The 17593-nt window shown below is 39.2% G+C and overlaps 2 protein-coding genes across 2 annotated transcripts in view; both read left to right on the top strand.

The window, feature by feature from the left end:
• The window catches only part of LOC115634791 (serine/threonine-protein kinase DDB_G0283821), a 43118-nt gene that overhangs the window by 11217 nt on the left and 14308 nt on the right, over positions 1-17593 (top strand). The gene's annotated exons all lie outside the window — the stretch shown is intronic.
• LOC115634794 lies at positions 3621-4285 on the top strand. Its single transcript, XM_030532701.1, has 2 exons — positions 3621-3989; positions 4043-4285. The coding sequence occupies exons 1-2, from the start codon at positions 3711-3713 to the stop codon at positions 4205-4207; spliced, it is 444 nt and encodes a 147-aa protein (XP_030388561.1). The 5' UTR covers positions 3621-3710; the 3' UTR covers positions 4208-4285.

Here is a 17593-nt window from a genome sequence, read left to right as displayed (position 1 = left end):
TGAATTTTTAATGTGAAAATATCTGGGCGGAGACTGGAGCTCAGCTGCAGGTACCAGGCATTAAATAGGTTGCTGTCTAACAACAATGCATATACGTATGTATGTATGTTTATATAAATGTGTATGCATAAACACTTTTAAAATGCACAGCAGTCTAAGTCCTTTGAGATATGCAATACAAATATGCATGTAACGCATACGCCCTGTATGAGAAAAGATGGGTTGCAGAGCATTGCAGAAATAAGAGTGGCACATGCCAAACAAATTAAAATTTCAACTACACGTGCACTCAAAAAAAAATCAGCTAAATTTGAATCCACACATAGATTTAAATCTATTTTTTACCACTGTATGGTTTAGTAAATACAAAGGGGTTTCGATTTTATTATATGTACATATATACAAGTATGTAATGAAAAAATGTTGACTCACCAAAGCTTTCAAATGTTTTGCGTACTTATACTTGTATACCACAACATTTTATTACGTTGAATAAAGAATTAATTATAGTAAAGTTCAATCCAGAAATCATGTTTGCTGCTCGTGGGCCAACCTAAAGAAATAAGGTGTGTTTAAGAATCGCCATTAAACTCAGTTATTCACTCTCTGTTCTGTATTACTTTCCTTTTGATTGACGCGCTTCTCTTCTGACGTTTTTAAAACAGCACGCACATTTCAAAAGTATGCGCTACTTCTTTTTATTAAACTTATTATACCCTGATCTACTTGTAAAATGCACAAAAGTATATTAGCTTTGTGCAAAGCGAAAAATTTAACAGGCAGGAGGATGCAAGGCTGAGTCCAAAATGTATATAAACTCTTGATCAGCATGATAAGGTGAGTCGATTTAGCCATAATTCTCCGTCTGTGTGAACTCCTAGATCACAGAGATTATATAAGAGCTAAGGACACTAAATTTACAGATAGATATGTACACGCAGTACAAAGGTATTTCTGCCACTTCTCCGATATTTTCCAAAACTTCCGCAATTCTCTTAATTTTTCAAATATTGCAGTTACTTTCGATTAGAACATGTGAACTAGCATCGTGATAAGTACATTTTAAAGCCATAAATGTAATCTCTGACAAGCTGTGGTAGCGGCTGTAGTTGTTGTTGCTGCTTTTGCTCACTGCACACATAATCACAAATACAGCCATGTATAGAAACAAATCGACATAATCCCGATGCAAATGTGCAGACATACACCGTATGCGAGCGTTCGTGCCCCAATGGAGGGATAGTCGATCGAAATTGTTTTTTATTACAATGTTGCTTATTGGTTGTTTTCAACTTTGTTAATTTGCTTAAATTTAAATATTTATTCTACACATACATAGGTACAGAGTATTTCGAAATCGGGGCACCCGACTTAAGCTTTTCCACCTATTTACACTTTGTATTTAATGCACTCAACCGCTGACTTACGAATTCTAGTTTATTTTTCTACGTATGTATTTCTCATTTGAAAATATTGAGTATTAAAACATAAACATCGGATTTTGGTAGAACAATGTAAAGCTTCTGACTGCCATTAACGTGGAAATGGCCAGAGTGATCTTTGTCTCTGCCATCATCAAGTTGACACACGACCTCCTCGCGGTGCTCTCTGGGTAGCTTTCCGGCTCCATCCGGAGTTGGTAAGTGAGCAAATGTGTGCAGCGCTTTTGTGCGTAGGGCTTGGGACCCACCACATGAAAATTTTTTACTCCCAGTGAAGGACATAACAACAGCCTCGGATAAGGAACACCCAAAAGTTGACGACCCTAGCAAACGTTTAAAGGACCACGATTTAAGGAATGGAATGTCCGGACCCTTAACAGAGGAGGTGCTACTATCCAATTGGCGGATGCTCTCAATAAAGTAAGAGCTGACATCACCGCCATCCAGGAAATGCGATGGACAGGTCAGGGTTGCTCCCAAAGAGCAGCCTTTGACATCTACTACAGCTGCCATGCAGAAAGACGCGAATTTGGATGCGGTTTTGCGGTCAGCAAGAGACTGCGTAACTGTGTCTCTAGGTTCACACCTGTGAACGAACGGCTGGCAACCATCCGTGTCAAGGCGAGATTTTTCAACATAAGCCTGATTTGCGTCCACGCTCCGACGGAGGACAAAGACGAGATTACCAAGGACGAGTTCTATGCGAGACTGGAGACAGTCTATGACCGCTGCCCCTCTCATGACATTAAAATTGTTCTTGGCGATTTTAATGCCAAGGTTGGAAGAGAGCGCGTCTTTGCCCCGACAGTCGGACAATTCAGCCTCCACGAGACAACATCCAACAATGGACTGAGGCTAATTGACTTCGCCGCAGCACGAAACATGGTGGTGAGTAGCACCAGATTTGAACACCTTGATATCCACAAAGCTACCTGGCAGTCACCCGATCGAATGACAAAAAATCAAATAGACCATGTTGTGATAGATGGAAGGCATGCATCCAGTGTGCTGGACGTGCGTACGTTCCGTGGTGTGAATATTGATTCGGACCACCAACTTGTTGCAGCCAAGGTCCGCATGCGATTATGCATGGCGAAAAATGTACGCCCCAACACGCAGCGAAAACTAGACGTCGGAAAGCTGCTAGCACAACAGACTGCCGAAGCTTACTCCGCTCAACTCTCTGAGCTGCTTTCTCAACCGCTCTCGGAAACCGATACTGGTAGCGGACTTTGGGCACATATTTCCCGCTCACTGCACACAGCCGCAGAAGATGTCATTGGTTTCCAACAGCCGCTACCGAGAAACCAATGGTACGACGAGGAGTGCCGCGAAGCCACTGCAGCGAAGAATGCCGCGTACAAAAGAACCCTGCAGACGGCGACAACGCGCGCTGTGCATGATGTATATCGGGAGAAGAAGAGGGAGGAGAGGCGGCTTTTTAGACGCAAGAAGAGAGAGCAAGAAAAGCGAGAGCGAGAGGAGATGGAGCTTTGTAGAGACAGGAACGACGCTAGGAAATTTTTCCAGAAGGTGAAGCGTCTAACACAAGGTTTTAAGCCCGCAGCGTCAGCCTGTAAGAACTCGGAAGGAAATCTGGTGGTGGACGGGCAAGCGGCACTGAGACTGTGGAGGGAACATTTCTCCAATCTTCTATCAGGCGAAGATGTTAACAATTCCGCCAGCGGAGATGACCCCACAGAACCGATCGCCGACGATGGTATTGAAGTACCGTCACCTAGCCATGACGAAGTCGAAACAGCCATCCAGCGGCTCAAAAACAACAAATCTGCGGGAGCAGATGGGCTGCCTGCGGAGCTATTTAAGGCAGGCGGCAATGAGTTGGTAGGGTGCATGCACCAGCTCATTTGCAAAATATGGCTAACTGAAAGCATGCCTGATGATTGGAATCTCGGTGTCCTATGTCCCGTCTTAAAAAAAGGTGATCCCACGGTCTGCACCAACTATCGTGGAATCAGCCTTCTTTCCGTCGCATATAAGGTCATATCAAGCGTAGTGTGTGATAAGCTAAAGCCATTTGCGATAGCACTGATTGGGCCTTATCAGTGCGGCTTTATGCCTGGTAAATCCACCACTGACCAGATATTCACGCTACGCCAAATCCTGGAGAAAACTCATGAGTTTCAAATCGATACCCACCATCTTTTCGTCGATTATAAAGCAGCATTCGATAGCCCGAGGAGGGAACGTGTATATGCCGCACTGTCTGAGTTCGGTATCCCTGCAAAGCTAGTGCGACTTTGCAGAATGACGTTGAGCAACACTCGTAGCTCCGTCAAGGTAGGAAAGGACCTCTCCGAACCCTTTGATACCGTTCGAGGTTTCAGGCAAGGCGATGCCCTCTCGTGCTATCTCTTCAACTTCCTGCTGGAGAGTGTGGTGCGCAAAGCTGGTGTACACCGAGGCGGAACGATCTTTTTTAAAAGCGTTCAGCTTCTTGCGTACGCTGATGATATAGACATTATCAGCCGTACCAGGAGAGGCGTCACCGGAGCATTTGCGGCTATTGAGAAGGAAGCTGCAAAAGTGGGTTTGGTGATAAATGAGAGCAAAACTAAGTATATGTTTTCCTCTAGCAGGGACACGCGGCAACCAGACTCCCAGATCGCGGTGGAAAACTATACTTTCGAAATGGTGAAAGATTTTATGTATCTTGGCACCACTGTCACAGCAACCAACGATGTCAGCCTAGAAATCAAATGGAGATTAACTCTAGCCAATCGATGCTACTTCAGCCTCAGTAGGCAATTGAGTAGCAGAGACCTTTCCCGAAAAACCAAGCTAACGCTCTACAAGACGCTCATCCTCCCCGTGCTGCTTTATGGTGCAGAAGCATGGGTGATATCGCAGACTGATGCAGCAGCTCTTGCAGTGTTTGAGAGAAAGATGCTTCGGAAGATCTTCGGTCCCATACGCGTTGGCGACGACTACCGCATACGATGGAACAGCGAACTGTACGAGCTCTACGCTGACATTGACATAGTCAAGCGAATAAACATCCAGCGGCTAAGCTGGCTAGGTCATGTCGTGCGTATGGAAGAAGACGCTCCAGCGAAAAAAGTTCTCGATGCGGATGTTGGGGGGAGACGACGACGGGGGAGGCCTTGCCTACGTTGGAAGGACCAGGTAGAGAACGCACTTACTACCTGCGGAGTGACCAACTGGAAGCGACGCGCGCGAAGCAGAGGCGCGTGGAGAGCTGTGTTACGTCAGGTCATAGCCCGATAACGGGTTTGAAGACCAGTCAAGAAGAAGAAGAAAACATAAACATACATTACTGTACATACATATATGTAATCCTCTAATCAAAGTTGGGAAAAGTAGACTACGAAGCATACTATAATTAATAAATGTATTCTTTATATATATGTATGTACATATGTATACTTATTTTGAATGTGACACACGTCATTATGTCATTAACTTACACTTTGCTTCGAATAATATTGGTATTTAAAGCGATGTTGTTTATATTTGAGCCTAAAGCCGAATGTTAGAACAATAAAATGTAAGTATAGAATTTGCAGGGTGCGGACAAAAGCGCCGACAGCGTCTTCTCAATATTGCATTTTCCCAAAATTTAAGCTAAACATACATACATACATGGACCTGATGCTTGCACATGTATGTATGTACGTGTACATTTACATATGTATGTCACTGTGCGTGAGTGTCTGTGCGTAACTTAATTTGCATACACACATTTCGCGCCAAAATGACAATCGAAAATTTCCATAATGCAAACATTTCCACACACTGCAATAATAATAACATAAACAACTATTCCGGCAGCAGGCAAAGCAGCGCCACTAACCATACAACATATAGATGCGTCATTTCATACAACGAAAACGTCCCATCGAAATTGTTAGCGACAGCTCCCATAGCTGTTCGGGTATTTGCCGAATGGGAGCTGTCGCACTTCGGCTATGAGCCGACTGGGAGCTGTCGCATTCGTGCTCTCTGTGAGCGAATTTCATTTCATTCGCAGAGAGGCAGTCTACAGAGACGGTCGGTTCACGCCGCTTATGCTCTTTGTATGTGTGCGTGCACATATATACATGTATATGTTTATATGTATTTGTGCATTTGGTCTTTTGCTGTTTGCGAGCAGCAGCTTCAATTTCGTTTTCAGATTTTACCTGCTACATGGGCATCAGAATTTCATACACTGTTGCCATATTTCTGTCGCATTGTATTTTGGGATGCGTATGCAAGTGAAGTTTGTCAGTAGTGTATGGGTTTCTCATAACGCCTATAAAAGCACACATACATACAATTACATACATATTTATGTGTGCAAATGTTGTGTTCATATGCAGACACTTCATATATGAACGCGTGGCAGTAGCCTTGACATTGTCATGACCTGCCTCAACTTATATTTATGCACAAGCAATTTTATTGATAGACTATTTCTTATTTTTGTTTAACTTGCATATTAATTACAAAATATTTGGTAAAAATGTCAGTTGGCATTTAAATCAAATTAATTCAAAAATATTAGTTTAAAAATATATTATTTTATTTATGTTCTTGGTAAAAATGTCGGTTGGCAAATTAGCCGATATTTAATATGAAAATAAGTACATTTAAGGGTCGCAAAATGTGGTAAAATTTGTAAAACAAGTGTAATTAAATAAATAAAAATACATACATATATGTTTATATGTATTTATGTACATCTTTTGATAATTTAATATATATTGTTTTTTTTTTTTAATTCGCCGCTCAAATTTGTTACCGATCTAATATTGTATATGAACAAACATATTACATCGGTTGAGTTTAATCTCATCATGTCCAAAATGTTGTACATGAAAGTCTTGACATCAACAACAGTATCTGGGAACTGTGCCCCCGATGAAGATACTATGTTGATTAACATTATACAAGACTGTGGGTCAAATCAATCATCATCAGAGCTAACATCTTCTGAAGATGATGACTTGATTTTCATTGATGACGAATTAGAATTAGAATTGGCTATAGAAGCAACAGATTTGAATATTCAAGACGCTTTCAATGAGAATGCTTTGCGTTATTTTGCAGGGTATCTCTTACATAAGCTCTTGAAGAAACACGACTGCAAAGTGTGTTCAAATCTGTTGAAACCGTCCGATGAAGTCCAATGCACTTCCGAGTATTTAATACTAAATAAAAACTTCGGTTACGTTAATAGTAACCTTAAACTTAAAGCTCCGTCCGTCTCTGGATACCGATGTAATATGTTTGTTCATATACAATATTAGATCGGTAACAAATTTGAGCGGCGAATTAAAAAAAAAAAACAATATATATTAAATTATCAAAAGATGTACATAAATACATATAAACATATATGTATGTATTTTTATTTATTTAATTACACTTGTTTTACAAATTTTACCACATTTTGCGACCCTTAAATGTACTTATTTTCATATTAAATATCGGCTAATTTGCCAACCGACATTTTTACCAAGAACATAAATAAAATAATATATTTTTAAACTAATATTTTTGAATTAATTTGATTTAAATGCCAACTGACATTTTTACCAAATATTTTGTAATTAATATGCAAGTCAAACAAAAATAAGAAATAGTCTATCAATAAAATTGCTTGTGCATAAATATAAGTTGAGGCAGGTCATGACAATGTCAAGGCTACTGCCACGCGTTCATATATGAAGTGTCTGCATATGAACACAACATTTGCACACATAAATATGTATGTAATGTATGTGTGCTTTTATAGGCGTTATGAGAAACCCATACACTACTGACAAACTTCACTTGCATACGCATCCCAAAATACAATGCGACAGAAATATGGCAACAGTGTATGAAATTCTGATGCCCATGTAGCAGGTAAAATCTGAAAACGAAATTGAAGCTGCTGCTCGCAAACAGCAAAAGACCAAATGCACAAATACATATAAACATATACATGTATATATGTGCACGCACACATACAAAGAGCATAAGCGGCGTGAACCGACCGTCTCTGTAGACTGCCTCTCTGCGAATGAAATGAAATTCGCTCACAGAGAGCACGAATGCGACAGCTCCCAGTCGGCTCATAGCCGAAGTGCGACAGCTCCCATTCGGCAAATACCCGAACAGCTATGGGAGCTGTCGCTAACAATTTCGATGGGACGTTTTCGTTGTATGAAATGACGCATCTATATGTTGTATGGTTAGTGGCAGCGCCTTCTGTTTTGTTGCTTACCAACTCGGCAGTCCATCCAACAAACTAGTTCCAAATTAGTAGTTCTATAGCTCTTGTGGGGCAAAGCTATCCGTCATGATTTCCACTTCAATTGGAACCAGCGAAGAGTCACAGAAGTGCACTAAAAAGGTGCTCCGGTTCCGAAGGTACTGCCTAAACAAATACTTAAGTATCTCAATAAACAATCTAGTTAGGGAAATCGTTAGTTATAGATCTATTTGCAAGCTTTAAAATTTAATTTGCTACATACTTTCAGGATATTTTATAATTGAGAATGTCGGATACAAGGAAGTACGCTTTAATTGTTTTTTTTTTATAATACTTTTACTTGACGTTCGATTTAGTGTATAAGTCCACCACTATATACTGATAAAAAAATGGTTCGAAATTCAAAGTGAAAGTGCTTTTTTCAAGCCCAAAAAGCTTTTCAAAATACGAAAAATTCCTTGAAAATATAAGTTATCCTTAGAATCATACCCAAATTCAATTGACTAAAATTTTCTTTTGCTCAAAAAATGGTGTAACTTCAAGATTTGCGTTTTTACGGTACTTAATACAAATTACATTATCAATATGCAATGGCAACATAAAAATAAGAAGAAATTAATTTCAATTCTGTTGATCTTTTTTTGAAGGTGTAGGGAAAACTTGGGGAAATTTATACATTAGCATTGACCTCTTATTGTATTGTGTCTTCAAAACGTTTCGAGCTAGTTCGATAATGCATCTGAATGTCACGGAAACTATATTGCCATTTCCACTTTTATGCTACTGGGAACAAACATACTTCAACATGCCATTGTCGTTACATGCTTTTCGCATTTATTGCCGGACATGCTGCGAGAATAATCAAAAATATGTTAATCATGCTAGCACTCATCTGTTTTTATTTATAACCGCGTCACAATTTTGTTTCTCTATGACGTCCAATGCATGATTATCAGCTTTGTTTCATGGGACTGCTATTTGTCAGCTTCATATTTTGCAGTCATCCATTTGGCAGTCTGGCATTTAAATGTCAATTCATCCTAATTTAAAGGACAAATATCATCCATCTATACTGCTGATAATATTGTTCTACTGGCATCTGCTTTGCTGTATGTTTAGCTGTGTGTTTCGCTTTATAATTTACCATTTGGGAGTCGCTTTTATTCATTATTTCATAGGACGACCAATTATTTGTGCAAAGCAAACTCAAATGCAGTTAAGTTCCCGCTTTAACACAACGTAGCACGTTAAATACATATTGTTAACCCTTGACAGCCACTTTTATGTGGCCACAAGGCTGTTAATTTACGTCGTGGCCGTTTGGCATTCATGCGCATTTAAATGAGAACTGTAAGTAACAAGCAATAAAATTGACTATAAAACGCGCTTTGGCAACGATTTTGGCAGGAATATTGAGCTTAAGAACTTTTATCAAGCGAAAACGAGGCTGTTAGTTGAAGCCTACAACACATCGATTTTTATACTCTGTATCCAATCAGTTTATTAGAGAACTCATGTCGCAAAATAAATGAAGAAAAACGCTAAAAAGATCTGACTTAGTTGGTTGGTTACCTGAGTTGCGGCAAATTCTTTGCAGTCTTGGTTTTATTTGCTTAACAAATGAAATAAACAAATAAAGAAGAACACGAACCAAACGTACTGCTCCAGTTTGGTTAATACTGGCTTATATTTAATTTTCTAATTACTTTAGTAAATTAATACCTTTACTCAATGGAGACCTTAAATTGAATTATGTACATATATGTTTGTTCATTCGTTATTGAATTGAAAAGGTTCGACGATGACAGAACTCCACTTATGCAGTTCTTTACTTTCTATATCCTGTACCCAACGGGTGAAAGGCTATAATACATAGGTTAGTGCGAATGTAGAATAGCAGACACTCATATCTGTATGATCGCAAGGATCTCAGGAATTATAAGAGCTAAAATAACCAAAGTTGGTATGCAGATTCTCCAAAGTCTGAAAAAGGCCAAGTTGTTGTTATTTTGTTTAATGTTCTAACGCATGAACACATTCCCGATCTAAATGCATATGAAGTTGAATTGATTGTTGATTATATCTGTAAATGAAATTTATTTTATTAAAAAATATTAATATTAAGGAAATACTTCAAAACTTGCTTGATGTCTTTCTTTTGTTTGAAGCGGGTAAAGAGTAGTTAAGAGTTAGGCCCGCATTGACTTTAGTATTCCATTCTTGCTGTTAGTTAAGTGTGAACTAAAACGTCTGTAAGTGCTCGTAACTCAACGACCTTTTGGACAACATTAAAGAACAGTTTATTTAAATGTGGCTACTTTAAGTTGGCTATGTTTCGGAAAGTCTGAACCAAGTACTTTGCACGTGCTTATCCTTCTCGATGTGCATGTCCATTGGCTGCAATTCACTGAATATTTAAACGCTTGCAGTCAGAACCAATGTGTATTGTATAAATAACCTCAACACCATTAAATTGTCAAGTGCTGAGGGTGCTTTTGTGTGTGTTGGCATTGGTGTGACCTGTCCAAGTCCAAAATCTACAAACTTTATTTAGAAATGTCAAACTGTCGTTCAACATGAGCAGGATACAATGTGCAGGCGCTGGCTTTGCACTTTTACGTGTCAGCAACTGCTAGCCAGGCAGGGGCCAAGGAGGCGGACACTGTGGCTCCATTCCGCCAGACAGTCGACAGTAAATAAAGCGTTAAATTTTAACAAATTGTCAGCAGCGCGTGCGAACATGTAGCAGCTTGCTCTCGCCCTACCCTATTCCCCGCCCGGCATGCACCGCGTACCATTTGCCCGTCGCTGAATCGATGGCTTTTCAATTACCTCATTTCCCTTGCCGATCTCACCGCTACGCAACAAATTAAACGCTTCTCATTCGAAATGTAACTAAAAAGCTGCATCTTGATTAATTGTTTTGTTTTTTTCGCATTCGTTTATTTCGAGAGCATTATAAGCCGCATTTTGTTTGCACGCCGCTAATTGATTTATTTTACTGCCGCAACTAAATTAGACGCAGGGCACAAGGCTACAGCCCCTCATCCAGCGAAGCACAGGCACTCCCGTCAGCACACAAAACATGCATTTCCGATTTGCCCATTGCCACCGTTTCCGTAGCTGTGGCATAGTAGTAGTTCTTATTGAGTTATGCCAAAACTCAATTCAATTTGAGTGAAAATGCATATCTCTTCGTTAGTGTTTGACTTAGTTTTAAAGCAGTAATCAAATCAATCGACCCAAATGGCTTACTATTGGAACCGCTGTCTGGGTCTGTGTAATGCACTCCAGTTGTCGGAGTTGTATATATCCATAATACTTTTCCATGATTCCATAACCTAAAATAAAACTTTGGTTCCATTTGAAATTGCAAGACCTCTAGTTTAGTGAAGAACTCCATTTATGAGCAATAAAGGATTACTTATTTAGTAATTATTACATAGGAAAATATAAAATACTGCAGTTTATTTTGATTTGAAAAACATTACTTTTTGACTCATTTGCTTCTATGTGTCGTATGAAAGCCTCTATCTAGAACTGCTTTATGATGATATTGTATCGATGCTACTAGCTTTTGTGTCACATCTAGCCTATAGCGCCTATATACTAATGACCTTTTTACACCCTTTGGGTAGAGTAAGAGGGTATATTTTATAGTTTTGTGCAGGAGTGTACATGTAACACACAGAAGGAGGCGTGGCAGACCGCACAAAGTATATAAGTTCTTGCTTAGGGTGAGAAGACGTGTCTATATAGCCATGTCCGTCTGTCTGTCCGTCTGTCTGTGCGTCTGTCTGTATGAACCCAAGGATCTCAGAAAGTATATGAGCTAGAATAACCAAACTTGGTATCCAGAATTTGGATTCCAGATTCTCCTATGCCCGAGAAAGGGCAAGTTTAATTTTTTCCTATGCACCCCCCACTTCTTCACTATTCGCAATTTTCTTTTAATCCCGTTATTTTTGGAATTTTAAACTAAAATTTGGTAGTAATGTCCACTTAGTGATTGTGTATCATATACATATATACTTTGATGGAGAATTTTGATGTTACATTACAAAACAACATTAACAAAACAAACTCTATCTCTTCTACCCTTTTGGCCAAGGGAGATAGGCAGTCGGATATTAATGGTTTTCATGAAGATTGACCACCGATGCAGTTGTGCGGACTGTCAGTTTCATGAAAAACTAATTCAAATTCGATAATAGTCCTGCAGGCCCACATTCAAATACTGAAAGCGCCGCGAGTTACCGACTAAGCTCCAATTAAAAATCTGCAACACCGGCACAGTGGCCAACACATTTTGGTAGCGTGCACGCCATAAATGAATACATTTTACGATTCATGTCCCAATATCTCATAATTAACTAAGCGCTGTCCATAAAAGCAACCTCAACATCGGCGATATCGTTGGCATCAATGGCGGCGCATCGATAGCTATGGCAACAGTTTCAATGACAAAATATTACTATGCGTTTTATGCTAGCACGAGTGGGGCATGAGCGAACCGAGCCCATGGTCATGGTAAAACTAGAAGGTATTGCATTGCGCAGGTCCGTTATTAATCCTTCTCTTCGGAATGACGTCACAATAGCACAATAGCTCTGTTGTCTAGCCAATATATACAGGTTATGACTTGCAAAATTATACAAATATTTATTTAATTAAATTTTTTTAATTTAAATTAACAAAATAAAGGATAAGGGAATGCTATAGTCGGGCGTAACCCAACTTTTAAACAAGCTGTATCCACGCTCACAAAACAAACAAAATGTTTTTAATTGTTTATAATAAATCATTAATGCTTAACAATCATTTAATCAAATCAATCAAATATAAAATATATATCACGTACGCAGAGACAGCTAGCTAGGTTTCGTTTCTATGCCTGATTATGTGTTTGTGTATATGTACAGTAAAGAGTTGAACCAAATTGAAATCTGTGTAAAAAGTTTTGTGTGCTTGTTCATACGGACAGACGGATAGACAGGCATGGCTAAATCGACTCGGCTGCTAATGCTGACAAAATATATATACACACTTAGTGGGGTCTGCAACGCTTCCTTCAGCCTGTTAAATATTTCACAGACTTAATAGACCTTTTGTACCATTTTAGATACGGGGCAAAAGCTGTAAGCACTCTTTTGATTTGGTGTGCGTTATTTTAGAAAAGAGAGCACAAACATCTAATTCCAGTCACAGTGGGAGAGAGAGAGCACATAAATTAATGGCGCCCTCACTAACCCATGGCTCTAGCCTATTGTGACGTAACTGCGCAGTAAGAGTAAAACAGTTGCATCCTGTGATGCTATGCCTTCTAGCTTCTTTGTATCGTGGCACGAGATCCCAAGTACGAGTCGCAGTTATAGGCGCCAATGTTGACGGTGCAACACATTTCCATGGACAAGCTGACAGCCAACACGGGCATTAACATTTACGCAACACCTAGACTGGAAGTTATAACGAGCATTGCATTTATTGCAGACAGGGCGAGAGGGGGATGGAGTGAGTGGACTGAGCTCGAGAGCGATAGAGAGGAGGGGCTTAAATGTCTCACATGTCGAAGGCTGCTCATTAAATTAATTAAACGTTGATGCTGACGGCTGATAGAAAAACAGAACTGCGATACTCATGTACATACAAATATACATATGTAAATATACAGACGTCGTATCTTTTGGTTTGCAAATATGTGTATGTACAAGTATGTACACAAATACATGTTTACATTTATGAATGTATGCATGCAGGCAGGTTGATAGGAACGTTGGGTTCTACTCTGCTCTCGGCACATTTCTCGCATCGTCACATTTGTTCTTTGGCAGTTCGAGGTAGTATCTCGCCTCTTGCTGTTGCTGTTGTTGTTGCTGTGAGTCCTTTATTTGGCGAATGCCATTTTGTTGCAGTTTAGGTAGAAAGTTTTAATGAGTTCGTTGCGGTCGTTCCCATGCCGATGCCGATGACAAAATGCCTTGCACCAACAAGGAAGCTTGGAATTTAGCTTGCATTTCGATGCCCGTATTTTGTGGGGTCCGTTGACAACGTTTCTGGATTGTGCCGCCTGTTGCTGACAATGCGCAAATTTTTTGATGGCTTCTCCCAGCAGTAGAAAAAGCAGGAGCGAAAACAGGGAGAGGCATGGGTCTGTTTATCTTTCGGCGCTAGTGCTGTCAACTGGCCTTTGCATCTATCTGTCTGACTGGTCCTCCTTTCCAAGTCTTTGTCTATTCATCACCTCCACATCCCACCAACCAGCTTTCCGGACTGTTGTTGCCCATTGTCCAGCTATGAAATTGCCTTGAAATTGCTCGGCTCACATCAATCAATTAGCGTGTGGTCATATAACCAGTCGGGCGCGTCCGTTGCATGTTTCTGTCATGTCTTACTGACTGACAAGATCTGAGCGATATTTGAGTTCATTTAAATTCTCGAACACTTGCCGTTTTAAAGCGCGTGAAATGTTTCGGTGATTAAAACGTGCATGTGGAATCTAAAATAGGGAGAAGAGACAAGCAGCCACAGACTATACGGACACATAAACAACAGCAGGAACCAGAGACAGCCTCGCAGCTGTCCTTGCCTGCCTCCTCCAATGGCGACGCTGATTGTAAGCGCAAGGCGACATAAGCTCATGCATGCCAAGATTATATGGCGGCTCTTGTGCCTGCAAAAGCCGGTGTAATGAATGTGTATGTGAGTGTGCCTAAGTCGCTTGGCCAAAAGGAAAATGTGCGAAGGGAGAGGCGGACATATACCACAAAGCAATAGCAAGAAACAATTTAAGAAATGCGCGCGTGCAAAACTTACAAATATGTATAAACATTTATACTCGTACATATAGTACTTGTATGTACATACATATGGAAAAAGCTTTTCCGCAACGTATGCGCTTGTGAGCAAGGGTGTAGCCAGATGATGAAAACAACCAAGAAGAATGCAGCGTGCTCAGAAACAGTTGGGTGTTCATAAAAATATGGCCCCTTCAGAAAAAGCTGACTACGCCTTTGTGAGTGTGTGTTGCAAATTAAACAGTTTAATGAAGTGCACGGGCAAAGCATCAAAAAACAGACAGCGTTTGAATTAAAAAGTGAATAAGAAAATAAAAACGGAAATGCATACAAATAACTCATTTATAGCGCAATGAAATAAAATGGAACTCAGCACTTGATTTAATAAGATAGCGCGTAGCTTAAGTAAATAAATGAAAATGTAAAAATTTCGGAAATTGTCTCTTCCTCTCTCTCTCTCTCTCTCTCTATCAAACACCCATATAATATACACACATGCACGCAGACAATTTTTTTACTAATGCTAATTTTATTTAATTTTCTACAAATTGGCGCATAGCATTAGAATCATAAAACCTTACGACCTGACACTTTTACTTTGTGGAACAAATATTTAAATGCCACCTGGTAGGTGGAAGGACTTATTAAGGAACGCGGTATAAAGTAAAAAGTACCAAGTAGCATGTAGAGTCAAGCTTCTATATAACGAACGATGCTGTGTCAGAGCATACGTTCCCTATCCTTCCTTTTCCCCCACCTAAAAGCTTTCGAAAGTGGAGAGTCCAGTTCCATCGAAATTCGAAAACATATTGATTTGACTTGGCACCTAATTGCTGTATAACAGTGTTATAATTAAATACAGAATGAGCCACTGGCTTAATAAGTTTATTATTTTATATTTAGTTTATTTCAAAAAATGGTTCACTCTTCATTTCCACAGATAATTAATATTTCCTTTCATTTCCGTGCTGTATCAAATATAGTATAATTAATCTCTTTCCCAACGACATCTACATTAATATTTAATTATGGGAATGAATGGAAATTCATCTGCACTATTGTTTAATTTAGACGCCCCTCTTTCAATTTCACTTCAGCTCAGCTCATAATTTATGCATTCTAAACTACTTGTATGAAAAATATTAAAATGCTTTGTTAGAACATGGATTCTAATTATGGCGTTGCTTCACTGTGCAGCATAGTTAACATCTCCTTTTGTACTGCCTTCGACCAAAGAGCCGGGAATTGCGCTGAAATACTTACATAAGTACCTCCGCTATTATTGCCACTCACACCCGCTCACTCTCATGCCTCTTTAATGTGCTGATCGCCTATCATTTTGGAAAATACATATGTATATTCACGTCTGCCTATGTACAAGCATATGCATATATGCATACTACAAGTATATACATACATACGTAGTATACATATGCGCATATATTTGTCAACACCCAAGGTTGTGCACGCTGATTATTACTTTTCATTTTGTTCTAACGATTTTCATTTTTTTTAAAGCACATGCATAGCTTTGTATATTCGTGTGATTGTGAAGTGTGACAGAATGGAGGTGTCGATGGGGAGTGGCAAGAGATTATGCAAAATATTTTGGCCGGATCTACGCATAACATGCAAAATGATGAAGATGAATTACGGTTGCTACGTTGTCGCCGGTGCTGTCGATATAAATAATGATACATATACTAATACATATAGACCGAAATATGTACATATGTACTTTATGTAAACGTATGAATGTATATATTTCTAGACTGCTGACAGCATTGATTTGGGGCCTGTGCAATGAACCGCGGCGCATTTGCTCAATAATATATATGTATTGGTAGGAGCATGAATAAAACGACTTTTATTTAATTTTAAACTATGTTTGTTACAACTTTTTGTTCTCGCCGATGTTTTCTTGTGGTTGATGTTGCTGTTGTCATTTATCATTTATTGAATTTCCCATTGAAGCATGAAGCAGGCATGCTGTGTGGATTGATGCATTGAATTGTAAAAAATAAATTGTTGTGGGCATTTAGGAGCTGACATCAACAACAATTTGTCGGTGATGCAGGCAAGGTAAAAACATTTTTAAGCAATTTGTCTATCTGCCTTTGAAATAGAATGCAATGCCATGAATTGAGCCTCCAAATAAGTGCCCTAAGTCGTGCATATAATCGATATTATATCTATTCACAGACAGGGGTGTTGTTGTTACACAGCTCAGCGCACAGTAAAGTTCTTTAGATCCACTATTCAATAAGCTCAGCATTAGGGTGTTGCATTATTTCTTCTCTCTCACAGCCCATAAATGTTTTTAAATCACTAAGGAATTGACCTATTTCCTAAACACCAAATTTTGCACCTTATTGTGGTTTGATTAATCAATTGTTTGTACAATTAGTGGTGGAAACTGGCTGTATTTTTCATCCAAATTAGGGATACCTACTCGACTACCCTGGATGGAATTACTATGGGAAATATTCTGCAAGCAAAAATATGTGTCCAGTAAAATAATAGCTATTGAAATAAGTATTTTCCTTGTGGCAATTAACTCCGATAGGCATTGTTTTCATGTACAAACTGCTTTAGTGGTTCAGTCTTTGTATAGTAATATTCACAAGTTTTCTTTTGCACTAAAGCAAGGAGGTAGTGGAAGATTTCTTATGACTACATCGTTGCATCATCAGGAATAAAACACAAACTTGTCTTAGGGTTATAAATATCAAGTGTGGATACTCCAGATCCCTTCGTTCCAATAGACAGACATATCAATACCACACCTCCTTTTATATGTTGCATTCATTCACCGAAAAACACCATTTACAAATTAAAGAAGTTGTAGTAAATACAAAATAACTAGAGATGCTAATTTATTATTACTTGGAAAATGTTTTTGTTCGCATTCTATAGGATCATTCCCCTTCGCTACGCCCATGTGTTTGTACATATAAATGCATACTGCAGGATAGATGTATGTGAGCTCGTTATAGTCACACACTTAATGAACACATTCGAGTATAGTACGCATACAGCTGCATCAATACGACCGCCTGGTGCATACTTACATATGCTATGCGGCAAGTTTAAAGTAATAACCAATTTGGAATAGCACCGCAGTACGGAGGACG

This window comes from Scaptodrosophila lebanonensis, unplaced genomic scaffold, assembly GCF_003285725.1.
Source record: "Scaptodrosophila lebanonensis strain 11010-0011.00,11010-0021.00 unplaced genomic scaffold, SlebRS2 tig00000001-arrow-pilon, whole genome shotgun sequence".
Lineage (NCBI taxonomy): Eukaryota > Metazoa > Arthropoda > Insecta > Diptera > Drosophilidae > Scaptodrosophila > Scaptodrosophila lebanonensis.
The sequence above is the reverse complement of the archived record's forward strand: the minus strand, read 5'-3'. Positions and strand labels throughout refer to the sequence as shown.